General features: G+C 38.7%; 1 protein-coding gene across 3 annotated transcripts in view; it reads right to left on the bottom strand.

Annotated features, from left to right (window-relative positions):
* MYO3B (myosin IIIB) overlaps positions 1-25,086 on the bottom strand; it is a 431,205-nt gene that overhangs the window by 124,994 nt on the left and 281,125 nt on the right. For all 3 annotated transcript variants that reach the window (XM_072751897.1, XM_072751898.1, XM_072751899.1), the window contains 3 exons: positions 14,855-14,966; positions 13,711-13,873; positions 12,283-12,363 (listed from right to left, as the gene is read on the bottom strand). In XM_072751897.1, the coding sequence (XP_072607998.1) occupies positions 12,283-12,363; positions 13,711-13,873; positions 14,855-14,966 (356 nt within the window). The remainder of the gene's footprint in view (positions 1-12,282; positions 12,364-13,710; positions 13,874-14,854; positions 14,967-25,086) is intronic.

Here is a 25,086-nt window from a genome sequence, read left to right as displayed (position 1 = left end):
CCTAAATATTACACAATGCAGCCCCATTTATGTAAACATTTAAAAAACCACTGACTTCTACTCTTTCCTTTATAAGTGGAAATAAAAATTCAGACTTTAGGGATGCCTGGTGGCTCCGTGGTTGAGCACCTCCCTTCGGCCCAGGGTGTGATCCTGGAGTCCTGGGATTGAGTCCCACATTGGGCTCTCTACATGGAGCCTGCTTCTCCCTCTGCCTGTGTCTCTATCTCTCTCTGTGTCTAATGAGTAAATAAATAAAATCTTAAAAAAAAAATTCAGATTTTATTTCTTTCACATGTCTGGGTCTTTAAGTTCCCACAGATCAGCTGCTATAGGAGGAGGCCCCAGCCTGGCCTGGCATTTGATGACCCACCCAGAGGATAGACCCAGAAGCATGGTTTCCAGCAGAAGCACTGTCTAGGTAGATTTCTTGGTTGGGGATCTGGGCTTTCCTGCCCTCATAATGGACCTGGCAAATGGTGCCTACTGTATCTGGCAAGGAAGGCACATACAGATGAGGCGCAAAAGCCCAACCTTCTCCTCCTAACCTCTGCCGGCCAATTGCACTAGAAGCCTGTGTCATTTCTGGCTGGAGTGACAGCTGGTCAGCAGCCATCTTATCAGAATATAAAGAGGCCAACTTGTGGGAGGTCTGACAGGCAAATGCCGCCAAAAGCAGCACTGAGGAAGTAAAATTTTTTTTTTTTTTTTTTTTTTTAAAGAATAGAATCTCATGGACAGATTTTTTGTTTTTTTCAACAGCCACATCAGATATTCTGGTCTCCACACGAAACAATTCTGGTAATTTCAGGCCTACAAGAACACTTTCTACTTTGATTCTCCAGTACTTAATTCCAGTCATTATCTCGGTCAAACTTTGAGTTCAAAGAAAGCATTGTCTGGTAATTGCTTTCTCTAACTTGGAGACTAAGGAGGAAGGTTTTCCCTTATCCGTTTATTATTTGCCATGGAACATCACCATTTGGGGAATTCCCCTCTGCCTTCAAGCAGCCAGGAACTGCCACTCTGTTCTCTTCTTGGATGGCATTTACTTCTTAAAATTTATGCCCTGTTTCCAAAAAGGACTGTAGGAAGCTTCATAGACTGTTTGTTTCTTGTGGTTGTGTTAGTTGGATCTAGCTTAGCACTCCTCTTAAACAGGGGCAGCCCTGGTGGTTCAGTGGTTTAGCGCCCTGCATTGGGCTCCCTGCATGGAGCCTGCTTCTCCCTTGCCTGTGTCTCTGCCTCTCTCTGTGTCTCTCATGAGTAGATAAATAAAATCTTAAAAAAAACAAAAAACAAAAAAACCTGAGGCAGATGTGTCCATCCTGGTTCCATTTGAGGAACTACTGCTACCATCTCCTTTCTAAAAGATTTTATTTTTCAGAGCAGTTTTAGATTCTCAGCAAAACAGAGGGGAAGGTAGAAATTTCCCATATATTCTCTGCTCCCACATATGCATACCTATCAACACCTCCCACAAGAGCAGTACATTTGCTACAATTGATGAACCTACAATGACACTTCTCAATTACCCGAAACCCATAGTTTACATTACGGGTCATTCTCGATGTTGTACATTACATGGGTTTGGACAAGTTATAATGACATGTATCTATCATTATGATATCATATAATAATTTCGCTACCATAAAAATCCTCTGGGCTCTGCCTGTTAACCCCTTCTACATCTGTGGCAACCACTGATCTTTGTACTGTCTCCACAGAATGTCATATAGTTGGAATCATACAGTCCATGGTTTTTTCAGACTGGCTTTCACCTTGTAATAAGCATTTATGTTTCCTGTATGCCTTTTCATGGTTTGACAGCTCAATTCTTTTTAGCACTAAATAATATTCCATTGCTGGATATACTACAGTTTATTTATTTATCCATTGAAGGACATCCTGGTCGCTTCCAAGTTTTAGCAATTATGAATAAAGCTGCCTCAAACATCTGTGTGCAGGTTCTTGTGTGGACATAAGTTTTCAACTCCTTTGGGTAAATAACAGATTGTGATGACTGGATCATATGGTAAAAGTATGTTTACTTTTGTAAGAAACTGCCACATTGTCTTTCAAAGTAGCTGTACCATTCTGTATTCCCATCAGCGATGGATGAGGTTCCTGTTGTTTTACATCCTCATCAGCATTTGTTGTCACTGGATATTCTAATAGTTGTGTAACAGTATACTGTTGTTTTAATTTACATTTACCTACTGATATATGATAGACAGTAACAGACTGTCCCCTCTTGATGGGAAAAAACATTTTTATGTTGCTTGTGTGGCTACCGCAAAAGCATTTAGTGAGTGTTCTGCATAGAGAGGACATTCAGAAAATGTTTGGAGGAGGGATACCAGATCAGAAGGTAGGCAGTCTGGATTGCAGGGAGGTTTCTTAGCCATCATCTGTAAAATGGGGTAAGATCCCCAACCTACGTCACAGGGTTACTGTGATAATTACAAAAATAAGGTGAGTGAAACCGCCTTGTATCAACTGGAAATTGCTATGCAAAAGAATAGCATGCTAAGAAGATAAATATTTCTGTTAATCAACAAGGGAATAACTCCCACCTCTATGATCATTCCAGCTTATACAGTTCTGGTTTCCTATAAATCAAAGTTATTTACTTTTCTATAAATCTTGCCTAAAAAGATAAAATTCTAGATGTTTATAGCAGCTTTATTCATAGTCATCAAGAACTGGAAACAAATGTCATTTAGCTAGTAATTAGCAAAACTGTGGTATATCCATACTCTGGAATTCTGTTCAGCAATGAAAAAGAGCAAATTACTGTTAAATATACCAACACTGATAAATTATAAAAGCATTAAAATGAGTGAAAGAAGCCAGATGCAAAAGTCTACTTACTATATTACTCCATTTCTATGACATTTTGGGAAAGGGCATAATTATAGGGACAGAAAATCTATTAGTGGTCACCAGGAGCTAAGAGTGGGGGAAGAATGGTAACAGAGAGGGTATGAGACAGTTTTTTGGAAATTTTCTTTTTTTTTTCCTTTTGATTGTGAAGGGGGTTACCTGACTGTATTCATCCAATTTTATCAAACTGAGTTTTACTGTATATAAATTATACCTCAATAAATAGGCCTTTAAAAAAATTACCAGAACCTAAAAAAATGAAAAGATAAGATCTTCTCAAACTGACTATTCCTAGAAAGCAGGATCCAACCATTTCTAACCCACTAGGTGGAAAGAGTCTGGTTGGGAGAGCCTTGCTGCTGACAAGGGACCCTTCACAGCCATTTGTATCATTGACCATAGCTGGTTTTGACACTAAGTACTTGGCTCAAAGTCTATGAAATTAGCAGGCTCTGGTTGCTTGTACATCTCAACCATCACAACTTTATTGACGAGAATGGCTACCAGCTGTCACCTCTGCCTCCACCTCTGTGCTTGGTGATTTAGACTTCATGGCCACAGCAAATCAAGCCATGATCCTGCTATGGCTCTTCGTGTTGGGTTTTGAACTCCTAGCCAAATGGCTGTCGCTCAGCTGTTATGCTGCCAATCACCCGTCACTGTGGGTTAAACATGATATGCACACTGAGATCTTCCAACTCTTTAGACATCTGAAAGGCGACTTGCTTTCCACACCAGCAGGCAGCAAATCTGGGTGATATTTAACTCCTGGATTTTAGAATTTCTAACTTCATGGAAGGGGGTTTGGTGGCGGGGCGGGGGACTTGCTATTTTACAGAACAAGTTGCAGAAGGGCCTCAAGCCAGTGAGTGGGAAAAATGGTGTCAGTAGCATACCACCTAATCTTACAACTTTGAGGCCAGTGAAAAATTTATCTACACAAATGAATCAAGCTCTTGGCATGATGGAGCACAGTTCTTTGCAAAAACAAAAAGAATCTTTCATAGGATATTACTGTATTTTAATTTTCCCATTAGATAAGTAAGACATAAGATTTAGAAAATTCTTTTTTATAAAAGTTTTCTTGTAACTGCCTTTAAGATTTGACAGGTACTATTTTTTTTCTCCAAAAGTGAGAGAAATGGTTTCATCTTTTTGAAGTTATATTATTATTATGCTTACCATTGAAGAGGACTATACACGTGGATTTATTTCCCAGTGGAGTTTATACTCAGGAAGGGGATACAGAGAGGGAACTTACTTTTACTGAATATCTACCGCATGCCAGGAACCATGCAGGATGCTTTGCATGTATTATCTGTAATCACTCCACAATGATCCTGAGGACTAGACCTTAATGAGTTCCATTTTACAGGTGAGGAAACTGCGACTCAAAAGTTAAGTAACTTCCCTCAAAACCATATGACAAATTATGGCATGGCAGGGATTTAAAGTTGATTTTTTGTTTTTCTTTCCTTGTTCTTAAAATTTGAGTATAGTTGACACACAATATTATATAAGTTTCAGGTGTACAACACAGTGATTTAAAATCTCTGTACGTTATGGTATGCTCACAAGTATAGCTACCATCTGTTACCATATGACACTATTACAATACCACTGACTATATTCCTTGTGCTATATCTTTTCCCTTTCATTTCCATGACTTATTCATGTTTTAATTGGAAGCCTGTATCTCCCACTCCTGTTCACCCATTTTGTCCATCTTCCTATTACTCTTCCCTCTGGCAACCAACAGTTTGTTCTCTGTATTTATAGGTCTGATTCTACTTTTTGTTCATTTGTTTTGTTTTTTACGTTCCACATATAAGTGAAATCATATGGTATTTGTCTTTCTCAGTCTGACTTGTTTCACTTAGAATAGTACTCTCTTGGTTCATCTATATTGTTGTAAATGGCAAGATATCATCCTTTTAATGGTTATATAATATTCCATTGTATATATATACCACCGCTTTTTTTATCTAATTATCTATCAAAGGACATTTAGGTTGCTTCCATATCTTGACTACTGAAAAAATGCTATCATAAACATAGGGATTCATATATCTTTTTGAGTTAATGTTTTCATTTTCTTTGAATAAATACCCAGTAGTGGAATTACTGAATCATATGGTATTTCAATTTTTATCTTTTTGAGAAACTTCCATACTGTTTTCCATAGTGGCTGCACCAATTATATTCCCACTAGCATAGTGCCAGAGTTCTTTTTTCTCCATGTACTTTGCCAACACTTGTTATTTCTTGTCTTCTTGATTTTAGCCATTCTTACAGATGTATGGTGACACTCACTGTTGTTTTGTGTTTCCCTGATGATGAGTGATGTTGAACATCTTTTCATGTGTCTGTTGGCCATTCATATGTCTACTTTGGAAAAATGTCCATTCAGGTTCTCTGCCCATTTTTTAATCAGATTTTTGGGGGTTTTGGTTAAATTGTTTTGACTCCAAAGTCCACTTGCTTAGGTTGGTATATGAAACTCTTCCCAAAGCTTTGACTGGTACCCTGTGTCCATGTGCCATATCCAAGATGAAAACTAATGACAGAACGTGGTCTCCTGGAAAGAGCACTGGGTGAAGACTGAGAAGAGGGCTTTGATATCAATTCTTGTTTTTTTTTTGTTGTTGTTGTTTTAAGATTTATTTATTTGAGAGAGAGTGCCAGAGTGAGCATACAATGGAGGAGAGGCAAAGGGAAAGAATCTTCAAGCAGACTCTCCACTGAGGATGGATTCTGTCATGGGGCTCAATCTCATAACCCATGAAATCATGACCTGAGCCAAAACCAAGAGTCAGACACTTACACAAGTGAGCCACTCAGGCACCTCAGCCACCCCAGCCAATTCTTACGCTCATAACACATAATTCTCTGTGATTCTGTTTCATCTGTTAAGGGGGAAAACAAAATCTGCCTTTCTACACACAGGAGTCTTTTGAGAAAAAGAAGGCCAATCACTCTTGTCAGAGCAGTTAATTTTTTTTCCTAAATGTTTCTTTACTATTACGTGTATATAACTTAAATAATTATGATTCTATATGAAAAGAAGAAACTTGAGGGACGCCTGGATGGCTCAGCAGTTGAGTGTCTGCCTTTGGCTCAGAGCATGATCCTGGAGTCCTGGGATCGAGTTCCACATCAGGCTTCCTGCACGGAGCCAGCTTCTCCCTCTGCCTGTCTCTGCCTCTCTCTGTCTCTCATGAATAAATAAAGTCTTAAAAAAAAAAGAAACTTGAAAAAAATTTAAAGAAAATAGAATAAAGGCACCTTAAGTGCATTATTGATCATGTTGAGTATAGTTGACAGGTTGGGGTGGTAAAGATGCCACTTCAAGCAGCACCTCTTTGCAGCCAGATTCTGGAGCTCTATATAAAGTCCAAAATGGAGGAGCTGATTCAAAACTGAAGTACTCATGGACTTCCTCTGAAATTTTAATCTTGAGTCCTGGTGGTGCAGACTGCTACACCAAAGTTTCATCTGAAGCAGTTCTGTGCCATGACAACATGGTATCAGTCCCAAACAGACCTCAAGCCCATGTTGGCTCTTCACAGCTTCCTCTCTGTGCATTAGGTAAATAGTACTCTAGGCATTTAATTCTAACATGGACAATAATTTGATTTCATAGCAAAGGACATTCCTACGCATTCCAAGTTATTTCATGGCAAGAATTCTACTGTTTATGCCCAAGTGAGGTTTGGCAGGGCCCATGTCTTGACAGAAACCTTGAAGCCACAGGCCAGGGCCTTCTCTCTGCTATGCACCACTTCCTCTAAACCAAGCTTCAGGGGCTCTCTGTATGTCCTGTCCTGTATGTCTTCTATGTTTATGTGTCCTGCTCACAAACAGGACATAATTTCCTAAAATAAAGCACAACATCTATCCCCACAAATACTTTTCCCCTCCAAAATGTTAAGCCTATAGCTGTCAGAAATCAGTCCCAACTTTTTACTTACAGAGAGTTAGAGAAACCTAGGCAGTGTGCAGGTGGACTGGGCCAGACTCTCTGCATAAACCTGAAGGTACGCTGTTTTCTATTAAAGAAAGGTTTAGAAGGCAGTGAAGCCAACGTGCACCTCATAGTTCATCTCAAGCCTGAATATATCAGTTAACACTTCCCCCTAGACACTGCTTTATTCTTGTGTAGGTATAACCTACAACAACAGGAAAGAAGAGACAGCTGGCTCCTGCCCAACTGTCCAGAAGAGCTTGGAATCTGTCTTCTCTCACATTTTGAGGAAGTGTTTATGTGAAATGACCAGAAATCTTTCTAAGAGATAGAAATGGAATAGAGGTAGAATAGCAAAGAGAGAAGAAAGGAGGGGAGTGATTTGAGGGGTGGAGTGATCGAAGGGGTGCTTGATCTCCTTTTGTTAGTTCAAGGTGGACCTCATCCTTCAGTGGTACATTCACTTGACCTTCCTCTACTATTTGGCTTGTGATCAACAATCTGCTTATGCACAGCTTTGTCTGAATGAAAAATATCTCCTGTAATCATATTTACCTTCAAGAAACATGGGTTATTTCAATGTATATCCTCAGCTATATTTTATAATGATTTCTACTCTTTGTATTGCACTGGAGTTTTACAGAACTCCCTCCCAATATGTGTTGACATAATATAGAGTACTCGACTTATACAAACAGCATTCTTCTGAGGAACAGCATGTTTTATCACCCTCTGTATTGGAGATGGGAAATATGAAGCTCCAAATTAAATCCACTGTTTACCATGGTAGCTCAGGACAGATACTTAATAAATAGTAAATGAAGAAAGAAATTTCTAAATTTAAAATATAGTTGTTCCGCACACCTAGGGATATTTCTGGAGATCTCATTCCAGGAAATTACTATAACTACCCAGTCACTGCCAACTCATCAACAGTGCTAAAGGAACCAACCTTTTAAAGTTAGAGAAGACCAAAAGGAGGCCTTACCTGACACAGGCTTAAAAGTTCAGGCAGTTTTAAACACTAGAAATTTGGTTTTGTTAGAAGTAGGGTCAAGTTTCTACAAGAAGTACAATAGCCTCTGATAGGTTGCTATCTGAAATCGTATCTGAGAGTGCTGGAACCTATCTGGACATGATGCTTGCTTTCCCCTCTGGAAACAGCATTTAAAGCAACTCTCATTGGCCATGTCACATGATATGCCCAGAGGTTCCAGCTGAATCTGGTTTAAAATACCTGTTCACGGGCTCAAGGAAGCCTGCACTTTGGCAGAGTCATGGCTAAGGCTCCAAAAAGCACTCTCCCTAAAAGGCATCTGAAGGTGAAATGGTCATTATTTCTGTTATTGTAAGGGCTGGGGAGGGGGAGTAAGTGGAAAGCTGATGGAGGACATGGAGAAAGGGCGAAACATTTTCCACTGCACTGAAGCAATTAGATGAAAATGTGCTGTAAACCAATGGGCTCTTTCTGCTCCTGGGGGTTGGGGGAGAACTGGAAAGGGAGGCTGGAAGAAGAGACACTCTTTGACATTCTGTTCCCAGCCCCTAGGGCTCCACTATCACCAACCTGAGGCATTTTCTCCCTGAGATGGGGAAGCTCACTACCTTTGTTCTCTTTTAAAAAACAGATCTTGAATTTAGAGGAGCAATCTTAAAACCAGTGCTTCCAAAAACTAGAAAGAATGACATATTATAGACCTCTTAAAAATCCCTGCAGGTTATGTGTGTTGATAGTATTTATTGAAGAATGTAGGCATTTTTATTTTAATAAATCTAGTTATATCCACTTTCTAACAGAAAGAGTTCTTTAAAAAAATAATAGATTAGTAAGGGAATGACACATATAGCTGTCACTTTTAGAATACCCCATCTATCTGAAAATATGTGAATCTTAACTATCTGATTAAAAAAGTATGTGTTTGGTGTTTAAAAGAATAGGTTTTCCTTTGGCAGGAGCTTATTATTAACATTAACAAATAATAAAAACACACAAAACATGTCACTTCTCACCAAGATGACATTCAAAGTTGTTCCCCTGGCAAAAAAAAAAAAGAAAGAAAGAAAGAAAGAAAGAAAGAAAGAAAGAAAAGAAAAGAAAAGAAAAGAGAAAAGAAAAGAAAAAAAAAAGGAAAGGAAAGGAAAGGAAAGGAAACTGGTAAACTACACTTTTGTTTGGGGATCCCCAGCTCTCTCTCTCTCTCAGATTCCTCACATCTCATAGAGGCATTTTATTGACGGTGCAATGTTATACACGTAGGAAATGGATGCATATGTACCTAGGGTATTTTTTTTCCGTTTGTTTTCTGTTCCAGCATTTGATCACTGGCTGGTGAACTGTTTGGGCCCACAGAGATCTCTAGACCACCAGCTCATGTATTTGAAAGGCATCTGTTTATTTTGAAAATGCAAATGTGGCCTACCTCAAAGACTGACAGGCAAGAAATGACCCACTGAGCAAGGGGAGAGGTTTCCAATCTGGAGCCCTGTCCCTCCCTCTATCAAACCGAGATCACTCGCTGTCAAAACCACTTAAACAAGCTCCAGGAATCTGAGTGAAGGGCCCACAATTAAAATGAACAGGACTGTGTGTGTGTATCTCCTTCCCTCTCTCTTTCAGGAATTAGCCAGGCAGATCATTTCTCACTCAGTTTAAAGTAATGATGAGGTCAGTTACAAAAGGACTCTGCATCTTTGAAATAGTGGCTCCTGGACTGAGGGCTGCCTGGAGGAGGGCCCTATAATAGGGACACTGGCCTCTTAGCAGCCGCAGCCCAGTCCTGGGGATGGGTTCCTGGAAAAGACCAGGAAGGTTAATACCCCGACTTTGATCTCTGTCAAGGCATACCAGCAAGAATTAATTTACATTTCAGATGAAAAAGGTTGACAGCATGAAAAGGCATCTTGTTTCTGGTATGTGAACGTGCCGTAATAGATCGGGAATTCTGAAAGGAAGTTCTGAGGAAGCTAAAGGGATAAGCTGTGCGGCTGCTTTTATTGGGAAGGAGATGAAAGGAAAACAAATTTCAATATGCACTGCTCTGTAGCAACATGTAGGCCAAATGCTTCCTAAATTTCAAGGGCTGCTCTTTTAAAAATATATAACATATCTTAGCAACACCACAAAAAAAAAAAAAAAAGGCTATGGGCCAGAACTCGAAATACAAAGAAATGCATTCCACAGAATCTAAATTTCAAGTGAAATGATTTGTTGAAAAAAAAAAATTAGAGAGTAAATCTTGAAAATAATCATAAATGGTTGTTCTATGCTAATGAACGTCCCTAAGCCACTTCCTGCAGGTTTCACAAGTAAGGGAACTGCCGGGTCTGGGGCTTGTTCTTGGAAACATCCTAGTGGTGTGAAGAAGAGCTTGTAATGAGAAGATTATGCTTTGGGAAAAGCACACCCCAAAACAGAGAAGTTGGAATGAGATGCTTTGCTTTTTAGATAAACACAACCATGCCTTCCAATATAAAAATAAGGAAAACATTCTCAAGTCAAAGTAAACTGTCCATAAAATTGTAAATGGTGTTACCTTATCCAGGCATCTTTTCTGTTAACACAAAGCCAGCACCTCAATTCCTGTCCATGGTGTTAGCTGAAGGGCAGAGAGACTCTGCTTTTGCTCTGGCTGCCACACTACTTCCAAGAGGGAGAGGTGGCATTAGTACCACCCTCAATGTCCTCATGTCTGCCCAACCCCCTGTAGACTCGATTAATGGAAGTTCCCAATGCCACTTGATAAGTAGGAACATTAGCTGCCAACCTTAAAAAAAGAGGTGGAGGGGAGATGGTGCTTGCAAAGCTTAAAAAAAAAAAGAAGCACCTTGAAGATATGTGTTCTCTCCTCCAGTTCCACAAAACAAAAATTATCCTTCCATGGTACCTACCACATAGGTGCTCTACCTAAAAGATGCAATCATGACTGGCCTGATAGGATGATGAAGCAAACCTGTCTCTGTTTTCATGCAGCCCTCATTTGGCAATAACAGAGTGCAAACAGGGAACCCTCTAAAGATCATTTTCAGAGAGGGAAAATATGATTTATGATCCTACACACTGGACTCAAGTGGATCAACAATATATAACCCAAAGTTTGTATTTTAAAACATATGTTGGGCTTTGAGCCAAACTGCAAGATTAGAAATCAGACTGGGAGGGGCGGGGGCTTTGCATGCATGTGCTGTATGCTGTGTGCTGTGGTGCGTAGAGGTGGGCAAGTAGGGAACAAATGCACTTTGAGTTATCTTCCTTAAGCTGCAACTAGAATTGGACCCCTCTTCCAATGAACTCTTTGAAGTTGTAGAGCTTAAAATTCCTAGGGGGTGGTGTTAAAACTTGCACATTTGCATCTAAATGACATCCCTTTCTTCCAAATATTTTGGTTCTGAATGAAGATGTCAGGTCTCTAAGCGGCTGGTGAAGAGAGTTCTGAGAAGCTTTCCTGGAGCCAGGTTCTGGGCAGGGACCGCCTCAAAAAGGTTGCAGCTGTTATATTTAAGAGTTTGCCGCAAGGCAGCAATATCTGAAACCCTATCCTTCTTTGGGCTTGTGGAGTCCAAGAGACTAGCTCCTGCTCTCTCATTCGTCTCCACCTTTTTACATTCTCAGAGCTCCACGCATGCTCTGGGGCCTACTTCTTCCAGGCCCTCAGTTAGGCACATACGGCTTCAAATGATGAAGGGAACCCAGCTGGGCAGCCACCGTGGATACTGCCATTTGCAGAAGAGCAGAGCCACCCAGAAGCTAAGGACAGGTCCGATGAGGCAAGAACCAGAGCTCTCAGCACTCAGGCGGCCAGGCCCAAGCTGAGCCACAACACAGGGTAACCCCATGAGGCACAGAGGAGCACCTTAGCCACCTACAGCCCAGGGTGTGGGAAATTCCATTTGCTGGGAAAGTCCCTGAGCTATTCTTATCTCTGTGATGCTGAAAGACGGGTTTTGCATCTGATCAGAGAATTCCAAGGTTACTAGACACCTTCCCACTTAACTAGAGTTGAGCATGTGCTCTCGTTTCACAAATGACAGATTTGTGACTCCAAGAAGGAAAGAAATTTGTTCAGTTGGGAGTAATGAAGTTGACTTTATCCAAACTGCCTGTATTCACATGCTGACTCTGCTACTGACCAGCTGTGTGACTGTGGACAACCTATTGCACTTCTCTGTGACAGTTTCCCTCTCTATAAACTCAAGAATATAAGAGCACTTACTGAGAGCATCCTTACACAAATATGGCAAGCAGCAAATGCTCATTGTCAGCCTTATGATCATCATACAGGGGGTGTGTCAGCACAAGCACTACAACCCCAACTGGAACTCTTAACTCTTATTCCAGTCCTCCTGAATTCTTAACCTCTCAGCTTTCTAAAATCATATGAACTCAATCACAGAATATTTTCAAGTGGATGCTATGAAAATGATGTTTTAATTACCTGCTTGAATAGGAACCGCGGACTCACTCCTTCTGTTGCTTATTTTCTTAAATTTCTTCCGAGCATCATATCCTCTCCAGGCTAAAAATATAAAACCATGTGCTAGGAATGACATTAATTTAGGAACGTGCCAGTGAATTGATATAAGCTGTTTTCCCTCCAATCTATTACCCCTCTCGTCTTCCCTCCTGCTTTCTCACTGAACAAAATAAGCAGAGATACGTGAGCGATGGTGGGGAACAAGAGGCCTCTCTGTACTTAGCTGGGCCTCCAAGATGCTTCTGAGAAGGAATTATTTTTGTTCTGGCAGTGAGTTTCTAGAACACTCTGGATTCTACAGATGAATCACTGGGGACCTCTATCCCAGGTGAGACAGTTCCCTGTCATCCCAATCCCTGGAGGAAGCTGTGGTTCAAGACTTGGGAGCAGGGTGGTTTGGTAGGATAGAACTGGCATAGCCTGACCTGTTCAAAAATTTTTTTTATTTGGGAGGAAGATATGAACCTGGAATTTGAAGGAGTGAAAAAATAAAGAAGGGAGTCAAAGGAAATAATTAGTATCACAACACCTGCATTTGGTGAGAGTGAACCATGTGCCAAAAACTGTGCTTTGGGAGAAGAAAATATGCAACACTAAGGCAAAAGGCAAGGAAAATGGATGAGAAGAGAAAGAGAAATCTCTGGGGGTGTTCTGAGTCCTATAGATAGAGGACTGGGGCATTAAGCTGCCCACTAGGAGCATGATCATATCACCTTTTCTCCCTCCCATTAGCATCACAGCTCTCCCTGTTGCTGAATATGGTCATGAAGTCCAGACAATATGGGTTATGAGAACACAAAGGAAATAGTCCACTATGTTCAAGATCTGATGCTTTCATAACCACTCAACAATGGCATAGAACTCAGGTGCTGTTTGTAATATAAATGACACACACACATGCAGAGACACTGAATGGGCTGGGCATATGAGAGAGCTTGGTGATTTGTTCCCTTGGTTTATAAGCTCTCTCTGTGCTAGAAAAGCCTTTGGGAAATAGCATTAGTCATTCTGATGCTGAGAACTTGGTAACAGGCCTGGGGTACACACCAGTCCTGTAGTCCCAGATTACATCAGTCATCTGGGAAAAGGGATGCAGGTCTGTGTGATTTGGGTTTTACCTCTACTCGCTTCACACTACCTCCACCTTGCCACTCATCACACTGTGTTGTGACAGCTTGTTTGCTTATGTGAACATCAGAGGGACCATGGTAGTCTTACTCATGGCTTTATTCCCAGCATCTAGCACAGGGCCTGAAACCGGCACTCAATAAATATTTGCTGGAGCAAGGAAGAAAGGTAGGAAGAAGAGAGGAAGGGTAGGAAGAAGAGAAGAAGCCACTGAGAAAAGCCCCAGTACTTGAGGAAATGCCAAGATTCAGGAGCACTTACCTGACTGGACGGCAATAGCCCCCTTCTCTCTCTTCTCTCTGATTCTTTTGTATCTCCTGGCTGCAAGCCACCCCTTGGCATATGCCTGCAGCACAACCACTCTGCCTATGACTTCTTGCAGCAGCAAATTTAACTGCTCAACATGGTAATATTTGAGAAAAACCTGAAATGACATATTAGTTTTAGCATTACATATGGGCTCCCAAACAGATTCAGTCTACTCCAGAGTATTCTTAATAAAAATATTAAAACCACTATCTACCTAAAGTTTACAGTGACTTCTTTTATGCTAACATTACTGACTTCCTGGGAGCAAACACAATACCTCTTTTCTAAGGTTGAGCCAATCCTTGATTATTGATATAAACAGATGGTGAGGTTAATGGAATTTAGGAGATCCCAAATGTTCTCAAAGCCTGCTTTTTATCTGCCAGGAGGTCTATTTTCTCAGTTGGATTTCTACTGTCTATCTCCACAGCCTCTAATGGAAGCACTAACCAACAGAATTGATCCATAGCCAGCAGTGGAAGTTTGGAAGGAGCACAACCAAATGACCCACCGTGATCTAATTCCTGCTGAGGAACAATGGTGTGGCCACAACACTCAAGGCTAAGACTGGCTTTGTACAGCAATTCAGAATGGATAATAAAAACCTGGGATGCAGAATGAGATGTTCCCTAAATGAAAAGCTATACACAATGAGGCTACTAGCTAGTCAGGGTACACAGTAAAAAACACAACATGAGTCTAATGAAAAATGGACAAAACTGTAAAAGATACTCATTATTTTCATTAATAAGATTTGTGAATCTTCATGAGATGCTGGAATAAGCAACATTTTAAAAAGGACATTTTTAATTTTTGTTATTTTTTTAAAAAGGGACCTTTAAAATGAGCTCAAAGTTCTCATTCTAGAAATGCTAAATGGTTCTCTCACTCTACATGCAGAACAGGAGGCAAACACTCCCCTTCTTGTCCAGAGGTTCTAGGACTCCTGACCCAACACCCTCAAAGATCATTGTTAGGTTGGGGTGTCGTCTGCTAAGCTACACAACTTACAAAGCCATTCATATCACTGACAAGAGACAAACATAACACAGAAGAGCATCATGGGTGACAACCTGAACAAGAAAGAAAGAACTACCTTTGTTTTTCCCAGCACCCAGTGATCTAATCTGCATTTTTCCAAGATAGCAACACAGCTCTCTTTGCTAGCAAAAGGTGTTTCATGTGCTTTGAATGCCAAGTAATAATACCTACAAAATAAAGAGCAAAATGAAACATTTTTAGTTATCATTTGATTCAGTATAGTAGATATGCTCTGGACCCACTGTGATGCCTTGTTTTTTAATAGTAAATATTTCTTGAGCACTAATATTAGCACACTAGGTAGTGAAAGGTATATAATTTATGCTTCTTAACTTGGCTCTTATATTTTCTGCTATGAGTATTTCCCTTTTAATACTGCTTTATAATTCATGTTCATGAATACTTGGTGTCTTTTGCATGTAAAATCAAAGAACCTAATCCTTTAATAAAACTGAAATTTAGACAGTTTAAATTTAGAATTCTAGTGAAAGTCATCATTTTATTTTAGCATTATTACAAAATAATTTGTAATCCCATGGTATAAATTTTGACTGTGCTTTGAAAAGTCCCCTCTGAAGCAATCTGTAGATAGCAAAAGTGATCATAGCCTAATACTACTGAATCAGTCTGCTGAGCTACATGTCCATCTCGAGGTACAGAATGGGTATTTTTTTTAATTTTTATTTATTTATTGCAGGGGGCAGGGAACAGAGGGAGAGGGACAAACAGACTCTGCACTGAGCGTGGAGCCAGATGAGGGCTCCTGAGATCATGACTAGAGCTGAAACCAAGAGTCGGACATTTAACCAACTGAGCTACCCAGGTGTCCCTGAAGTAGGTATATTTTTTGATGTCATCACCAAAAACACATTTGTCTTCCCAAATTACTCATTTTAATGAACTTCCATACTTCTGGATAAATTCAAAAAACACCACAAAGAGTTTTTTCCCTCTCCTTTTCTTTATTCTCCCTATTAAAACACACACACACACACATACACACACACACACACAGTGGTACATACAGTCTTTATAGAACAGATACTTTACCTTAGTTTTTCTTGAAAAAACTTTCAAGGATCTTTTCTCTGCTCTTTGCTGCCATCTATAATTAAACTCAACCCCTTGAAGTTTAAAAGTAAACTTCATTTCCTTGTCAAAGGCTTTTCCTGCCATTCCTCAGACAAGGCTGATCTATTATTTTGGAATTATTGTACTTTTAAGTATAGAGCTGTTTTTTTTTAAATCACCTAAATACAAAATATGACCCTTTTACTTGCCAAATATTCCCATATCTTTCTGTTTATGGAAAAAATAAACATAGTTGATTAGCACTTTGGTCATTTATCTTTGTGCTAAAAGACTGTTTTACAAGTTAGGATATAATGCTGAATTTTCTAGAAACATTTGCATTCAGAGATCTTGGGGAATGTTTCCAAGGCTTTGAGTCTCTGTTTCCACCATTGAGGAGAAGGAGTAGTGCTCTCATAGAACCCTGAATGGTGGCCAGGACCATGCTAGGTCATTTGGCCAAACCCAGGAACCTGTTCACAGAAGATACCTACTGGAGCTAGGCGGGAGGAGGGACACCTGGTAGTCAGGCGTAGGCCTATCTGGGCAGTTCATAGCATTCTCACAGATTCTTCAATCTCACTTTTTTCAGGACTGTACTTTCAGTGTGGTTTCTCTGATCTGGCTCTAGCTGAAGTAAAAAGATTGTGTTCTGGAGTTTATGGGGATGGTGGGAATGGATGGCAAATCTATACAGGTGAATGTTTTGGGAAAGCTGAAGTACAGGTAGCTTAGGTATAAAAGTCAGAGGTAAAACCAGGATTTCTACATTCTTTCCATTAGGACTAGTCATTTATAACATGAGCTCCCTTAGCTTTAATCAGTTCGGACTTGATACTAGTGATGATGAAGTATTTAAAGAGAATGTAATGAATGACCAGTCCTGTGCAAGATATAAAATGAATGAAAGATATATTCCAGCTCTTCAAACAAGGATTTCTACTTGTTTTCTAGGCATCTATAGATGGTTCCCAGCAATCTTTAATTTCTAAATAGGCAGAATGAGGGTCACCTGGGTGGCTCAGCAGTTGAGCATCTGCCTTGTGCTCGGGGCATGATACAGGGTCCAGGGATCAAGTCCCACATCAGGCTCCCTATGAGGAGCCTGACTTCTCCCTCTGCCTATGTCTCTGCCTCTCTCTCTCTGTGTCTCTCATGAATAAATAAAATCTTAATAAAAGATAGGCAGAATGAATTAAGAACTAACATAAATATTAAAACTCAACTTTGATACCTGGTCCTTCAACCCAAATCTCTTAATTTATTATAATATTCACATTTGGTTTAGTTTAGAAAGTGACAGGTAACAATCCTGCAAAGAAGTAAAGGTTTTATTTTTTGTTGTTGTTGTTTTTTTTAGAAGTAAAGGTTTTAAAAAGTACTGAAGAAACATATAAGTGATATGTCTGTAGTAATCAGGTCAGATAAGTATAATGGATTTCCCTCATAGAGTAGTTTTGAATTCTGGAAGGTACCATGGTTAAAAAAAAAAAAAAGTACTTTGGTTGAGCTCCTGTGTGCTTCAATATAAGGGCAAAACTGACAGGAAACAAGACAAAAGGTCTATCAGCAAGAGGGGTTTTTTGGGGAAGATCTATTTCACACCCACTTCTGAAGCAGTTTGATGAATTAAATGAGGAGATATGCAATAGCATATCTTGTTAAAGGTCCTGAGGGTCTAGGCACTTAAAAGCATTGCAAAGACCAGGGCCTGAGATGCCTCTTGTAGGTAGAACTGATGCCTCAGATTGGAGCCTGAACACTGAGTTAAGAGTGAGAGGCTCTTTGTTGGGTAATCCTAAATCACTTACCTCTCTGCACCTGAATTCCCAGAGATGGGAATGGAAACTAGATAAGTAGTTCTAAACTCTTCTAGGGGGGCAGGGGCAGGGAAGAATTTCTGAAAACCTGGTAAAAAGAATCCATATTCTTTCTTAGGAAAATGTTCTTTTTCAAAAGATTTTATTTATTTATGAGAGAGAGAGAGAGAGAGAGAGAGTAGGAGCATGAGCAAAGGGTGAGGCAGAGAGAGAAGCAGACTCCTTGCTGAGCAGGGAGTCTAATGCAGACTCTAATCTGAGCCAAAGGCAGACGTTTAACCAACCAAGCCACCCAGGCACCTACCTCTCTTAGGGAAATGTTCTTAACATATTGCAAGGGGTCTACATAGCTCCTGATGGCCCTCCAAAGACCGAAGAGCCCTTTCCTGCTTTAGAACTCTACGGAAAGTGATCATTTTCCCCAGGTCTCATCTTATTAAAATATATAAGCTATTAAAATAAATATCCAGTTGGAAAATATTACTACTCAAATATGTTTAGTTTTCTGCCTAAAATGGTATATGGAATGCAGACTCTTCAAGGAAGAGTTTTTAAATTATAATAGGCTAAGCAGTTTGTAAACTATTAGTAAAAGCAACAGGCAACTAGAGATACATCCTCCTGCATTTAAATTATAGGATCATAAACAGGGAGTATCTATAAGGTTATAATGTCTATAAGAATACATTAGTTTTCTGTTGCTACACAACAGATTTCTATAAAATGTAATGTCTTAAAACAGACAACTGTCATCTCAGTTTGTAAGGATTAAGAACTTAGAAGCAGTTTATCTGGGTAATTCTGGCTCAGAATCTCTCATGAGATTATAGTCAAGATGTCTACCAGGGCTGCAGTCATCTAAAGACTTGACTAAGGCTGTATGATTTATTTTCAAGATGGCGCACTCACTTGGCTAATGGTAGAAAGTCTCAGTCTTTCTTTTTTTTTTTTAAAGATTTATTTATTTATTTATGATAGACATAGAGACAGAAAGAGAGAGAGAGAGAGAGAGAGAGAGAGAGGCAGAGACACAGGAGGAGGGAGAAGCAGGCTCCATGCCAAGAGCCTGACGCGGGACTTGATCCTGGGACTCCAGGATCGCGCCCTGGGCCAAAGGCAGGCGCTAAACCGCTGAGCCACCCGGGGATCCCCAAAGTCTCAGTCTTTTATTGGCTGTTGGCAAGAGGTCTCTGTTCCCTGCCACATGAGTCTCTACAGAGAACTGCTTCAGTAACTTCATAACATAGAAGATGGCTTCCCTCAGAAGCAGGGATCCCAGAGAGAGAGAGATCAAGCAGAAACCCACAATGCCTTTTATGACCAAGGCCTAGAAGTGACATACCATCACTTCCTTCACCTTCTATTCATTACAAGTAAGTCATTTAGTCCATACCACATTCCATGAGAGAAAAATTAAGTTCCACCTCTTGAAGGGAAGAATATTAAGTAATTTGTGGATATATTTTTAAACTACCACAAAGAATCTCTATAGAACATTAAATCTTTGCTGTACTGGTATAGAAAACTGTTCTTGGTGAGATGAAATGATTTGTCCAAGATGACAACAAATATATGACAAAGGCTAAGATTATTATTTAAGTCTTTGGACCTCCATGTTATTGATTTAAAAAAAAAAACTGATACGAATCCAGTTAATAAAGTTTAGTTTTTGATGTAAAGGGGAGAAACAAAAAAAGAGTAAAGGGAATACATTTTTTCACCAGAAAAGATTGATAAATTTGCCTACATAAAGATAAAAATTTTTTACATAAAAACATTACAAATTTGGGAAGAATTGGTCTTTTTAAATTTTGTTATCTATTTAGGTACAATGGTTTTTTCGTATTAAAATCATGCTCTCTGCAGAAAGCCCTCAACAAAAGCTACTGCTTGGAATGTAGATATATCCCCACAAATCAATAGTGGTGAATTTCTTAGACTGACCTCCAAAGCCTATTTAAACTATTTAATATGAAAAATAGTACCTTTGAGGGGCACCTGGGTGGCTCTGTCAGTTTTTTGCTTTTGGCTCAGGTCATGATCCCAGGGTCCTAGGATAAAGTCCTGCATCGGACTCCCTGCTCAGTGGTTATCCTGCTTCTCCCTCTCCCTTTGCTCCTCTACCCCCACCTCCCCACTCATGCACGCTCTCTCTCTCTAGCTCTGCTCTCTCTCAAATAAATAAATAAATAAAATCTTTAAAGAAAAAAAAAGAATAGTACCTTTGAGGCAAAACAGTGCTTTTTATTTTCCTCATTTCTCCTTTCTTGTGTTCTTCCTTAGTGCAGGCTGACAAAGTCTTTGGTAAGACAGAGTAAAGAAACAGAGACTTAAATACAGCAAAGTTGTCCTAGGAGACCTGGTCCATATAAGCAAGATAAAGGCTTTCTCGTCTTGTTTGTGTTGCACTCAGAAAACTGTGAGAGACGTATGTCTTAGAAACCATAATGGCCAAATGTACTTCTAAGGTAGAGCCAGGAACAAAAGCCTATAAAATCCCTAAGAACTTCTAGGCTTCCCTCAGAGGGAGCAGGACCCTCCAGAGAGGACAGAAAGGCAGAAAAGACTGAGGAGACTATAAAGAAGGAGTGAGATGGAAAGGGTCCTAGACTTCCTTTAAGATGGGCTCTGGGCCTACTGAAAGAAACCTTAATTGCAAAAGAAAGGAAATTTTGGAATTTTTGCATGTTCCTGATCAGCTGCCAGTGAGGTTATTTTCTTTCTTGTAAAGAGCCAGGCTTGAACTCTTCCACACACAATGTGGGCAGAACTGAGGGATTACATCTGGCCAATTGTATTTCAAAGCCGACCCCCATGTGTTGGGAGACACCAAGGCAGCTAGAATATATAGGACAGAGTACTAGGAGAGAGCTAACAAAGAACCCTGGACATCTGTGGAAGGCCTCTCAGGTATTCAGCAGAGTATTGATTAGCACATGCAAGAGGGGAAACTACCCAAGGCTGGCAAAATAACTATCTAAGAAAATTAGAGAGACTAGTGCCTGATGGTCATAGAGGGCTATGAATAGTGCCTGTTTCTACCAGCCAGACTCATTAACCTCATAATTCATACTACACTGAAGAGAGTACTCAGAAGTGTCTTGCTTCAGTAGTGAGGAAATATTAGCCCTACACATGGCTCTGCTTTTACCTAACAGATCTTAAACACAAGATCCAAAAGGATGAAACTATTTCCAAGTATAGGCATACTTCAGAGATACTATGGGTTTCAGTTCTAGATTGCTGCAATAAATTGACTATTTCAATAAAGTAAGTCAAATGAACTTTTTGGTTTCCTGGTTCATTTGAAAGTTATAGATCACTATTCTACTAAGTAGTCTACTAGTATATAATAGCATTATGTTTTTTAAAAAGTACATACTTTAATTTAAAATACTTCATTGCTAAAAGATGTTACTATCATCTGAGCATTCAACAAATTGTGATCACTGATTACCATATCAAATATAATAATAATGAAAAAGTTTGAAATATTGTGAGAATTACCAAAATGTGACACAGTGACATAAAGCAAGTAAATGCTGTTAGAATGGTGCCCTAGACTTAAACTTAATGTAGGGTTGCCATAAACCTTCAATTTGTAAGAAATACAGTATCTGTGAAGCACAATAAAGCAAAGTGCAATAAAACAAAATATGCCTATAATTTAACATTATCTTAGAACAAAGCACAAAGATATTTATAGAGACATGAAAATATCCAGTACCCAATGATAAAACTGACAATGTCTGGCATCTAGTCAAAGATTATCAGGCACACAGGAAAATAGGACCTATAGTAAGGAGAAAGTCAACTAGCTGAAATGGATCCAGAAGTAACACAGATAATAAAATTAACAGAGAAGAACATTAAAACATTTATTTTAACTGTATTCCATATGTTCAAAAAGTTAAATGGAGACACAGAGATACAAAAAAGTCCCAACCAGAATTTTTAGAAATGAAAACTACAATGTCTGAGACTAAAAAATCAAATATATATATGTGTATACACATATACACACATATATATATGCATAACAGCAGCAATTGAGACATTGAAGAAAAAAGATTAGTAAACTTGAAAACATGACAATGGAAAATATGACAATAGAAACTATACAAAATGAAACACAGAAGAAAAAATAATTTAAAAAAATAAAAAGAGCATTAGTGAACTATGGGAAAACTTCAAGTGGCCTTAATACATGAAATTAAAAGTCCCTGAAGAGGAGGAAAAAAAGGATACAGAAAAAATATTTGAAGAAATTATGGCTAAAGATTTTCCAAATTTGATGAAAACTACAAACTAACAGATGTAAGTCCAAGCATACACACACACACACACACACACACACTAAATCTTGGAGGAAACTACACCAAAGTATATCATAATTAAATTGCTCAAGAACAGTCATAAAGAGAAAATCTTAAAAGCAACCAGAGAATAAAAGACAAGTTACATACAGGGGAACAAAGATAAATATGACATTAGAGTCTTCAACAGAAACAATGTAAGTGAGAAGATAATGGAGCAAAATCTTTAAAGAACTAAAAGAAAGAGAATTCTATATTCAGTGAAAATATTTTTCAAAAATAAGGGCAAAATAAAGAACTTTTTCAGACATGAAAAAGCTGAAAGAAGTCACCATCAGATGATCTCCATTATAAATAAATGTTTCTTTTTTTAAAGATTCAGAAAACAAAGTAAACTATGGTAAGATTCTAATACTATTTGTGAAGTGATATAATTCTGCTTGAAGATAGGTTGCATAAGTTAAAGATGTATATTGTAAATCATAAAACAACCCCAAACTAATAAAAAAAACTACAGCTAATACGTCAACATAGAGGATAAAGTGAAAGCATATAAAATGCTCAAAAATCTAAAAGAATTAGAAGGAGGAGGTGTCTGGCTGGGTCAGTTGTTGGAGTATGTAACTTTTAATCTTGGGGTCATGAGTTCAACTCCCACATTGGGTGTGGAGCCTACTTAAAATAAAATGAAATAAAATACAGAAAAATCAGAAGAAGAAGGAGGAAACAAAGAACCCATCAAACAAATGTATTTGGGAAATGAATAGCAAAATTATTGAACCGAGCCAAACAAATAATGTTAAATGTAAATGGCCAAAACATCCCAATTCAAAGGTAGAAATTTTCAGACTGAATAAAAAAGCAAAGCATAACTATATGCCTCTTACAAAAAAATGTACAAATATAAAGACACAAGTAAGTGCAAAGTAAAAGATATACCATGCTAATAACACTTATCAAATTAAAACTATAGTAACTGACTATATTAACACTAAAACAGATTTCAGAGCAAAAAATATTACCAGGGATAAAGATATTTATTTTATGGTGATAAAAAGGTCAATCTATTAAAAGAACCAGGAATCCCAAGCATTTTTGCAACTAATAACATGAAGCTAAAACTGATTTGCAAGGAGAAACAGAGAAATCCACAATTATCCTCACAGAGTTCAATACCCTCCCCAATAATTGTTAGAACAAGCAGACAAAAAAATCATCAAGGAATCAGAGGGCTTAAACAACAAACTTGACAGACTGGAAAATTCTAGAACATTCCAGCCAAAAAGAAACAGACTATACATTCTTTCCAATTGAGTATAGAAACATTTACCACAATAGGACATACCTGGGCCATAAAACATGACTTAATAAATTAAGTGCTCAAATCACACAAAGTAGGTTCTCTGATCAAAGCAGAATTAAATTAAAAATCAACAATGGGAAGATATCTGAAAAATCCCCAAATATTCATGAGAAGACTTCTAAATATCCCATAGGTAAAAGAAGAAATCAAAAGAGAAATTTAAAAATACTCTTGATCAAATGAAAATGAAAACAATTGATCAAAATTAATGGGAAACTGCTAAAGTAGTATTTAGAAAATTATACTATCAAACATCTATATAGATAAAAAGAGGACAGCCCCAGTGGCTTAGTGGTTTAACACCACCTTCAGCCAGGGCGTGATCCTGGAGACCAGGGATCAAGTCCACGTCGGGCTCCCTGCATGGAGCCTGCCTCTCCCTCTGCCTAGGTCTCTGCCTCTCCCCCTCTCTCTCTCATTCTGTGTCTCTTTTTAGATTTTTTTTTAATTTTTATTTATTTATGATAGTCACAGAGAGAGAGAGAGAGGCAGAGACCTAGGCAGAGGGAGAAGCAGGCTCCATGTACCGGGAGCCTGACGTGGGATTCGATCCCGGGTCTCCAGGATCGCGCCCTGGGCCAAAGGCAGGCGCCAAACCGCTGTGCCACCCAGGGATCCCCGACATTCTGTGTCTCTAATAAATAAATAAAATCTAAAAAAAAGAAAAAAAAAAAGAAAGAAAAGAACATTCTCAGGTACATGAGCTCAACCCCCATCATGTTAGAAAAAGACCAAATTAAGCTCAAAGTAAGCAAAAGAAAAGACACGAAAAATATCAGAGTGAAAAATCAATGAAACAAAATACGCAAACATTGAATTAAAAGCAGTTCTTTCAAAAGGTTAAAACTGGTAAACTTCTAGCTATATAGGTTGGGAGGGAAAGGAAAGAAGATACAAATTATATAATATTACATAATGTGTGATATTCTATAGAGTCAACAAATATTAAAGGGATAATAATGAATATTGTATTAACAAGCTAAAAGAAAAAAGCATGATCTTAATGAGGAAAAACATTTGACAAAATCAAACATCTGATTCTATTAAAAAAAAAAAGAACCTTCTCAACAGACTTATACAATAATTGAACCTCCTCAACCTGATAATGACAAACCTATGAAAAACCTAACATATTTAATGGTGAATGACTAAATGCTTATTCCCCAAAGATCAGGAAAAAGGCAAGGATGTCCACTCTTACAACTTCCACACTGTATCAGAGACTCTAGCCAGTGCAATAGGACCAGAGAAAGAAAGAAAACGTATCTCTACTAAAAATGAATAGAATTGTCTTAATTTGAAGATGACACAATTGTCTGTGTGGAAAATCCAAATATCAAAAAAACCCATATCGGAACTAATAAGTGAGTTTAATAAAGTTGTAAGATAAAAATAATATATTGTATTTCTATACACAAACAACTGGAAATTGAAATTTAAAATAATATCACTACAAATGTGAAATAATAGGGATAAGTCCGAGACTAAATGTGCAAGACCTGTACAATGAAAACTACAAAATACTGGCCAAGAAAAATTAAAGACAACCTAGTCAAATGGAGAAAGATGCTTTGTTTGTAAGTTAGAAAAATTAATACTGTTAATATTTGAGTAAAGTAGACTACCTCTTGGGCAGCCCAGGTGGCTCAGCGGCTTAGCATCGCCTTTGGGTCCAGGGTGTGACCCTGGAGACCTGTGATGGAGTCCCACATCAGGC

Source organism: Vulpes vulpes, chromosome 3, assembly GCF_048418805.1.
Source record: "Vulpes vulpes isolate BD-2025 chromosome 3, VulVul3, whole genome shotgun sequence".
NCBI lineage: Eukaryota > Metazoa > Chordata > Mammalia > Carnivora > Canidae > Vulpes > Vulpes vulpes.
The sequence above is the reverse complement of the archived record's forward strand: the minus strand, read 5'-3'. Positions and strand labels throughout refer to the sequence as shown.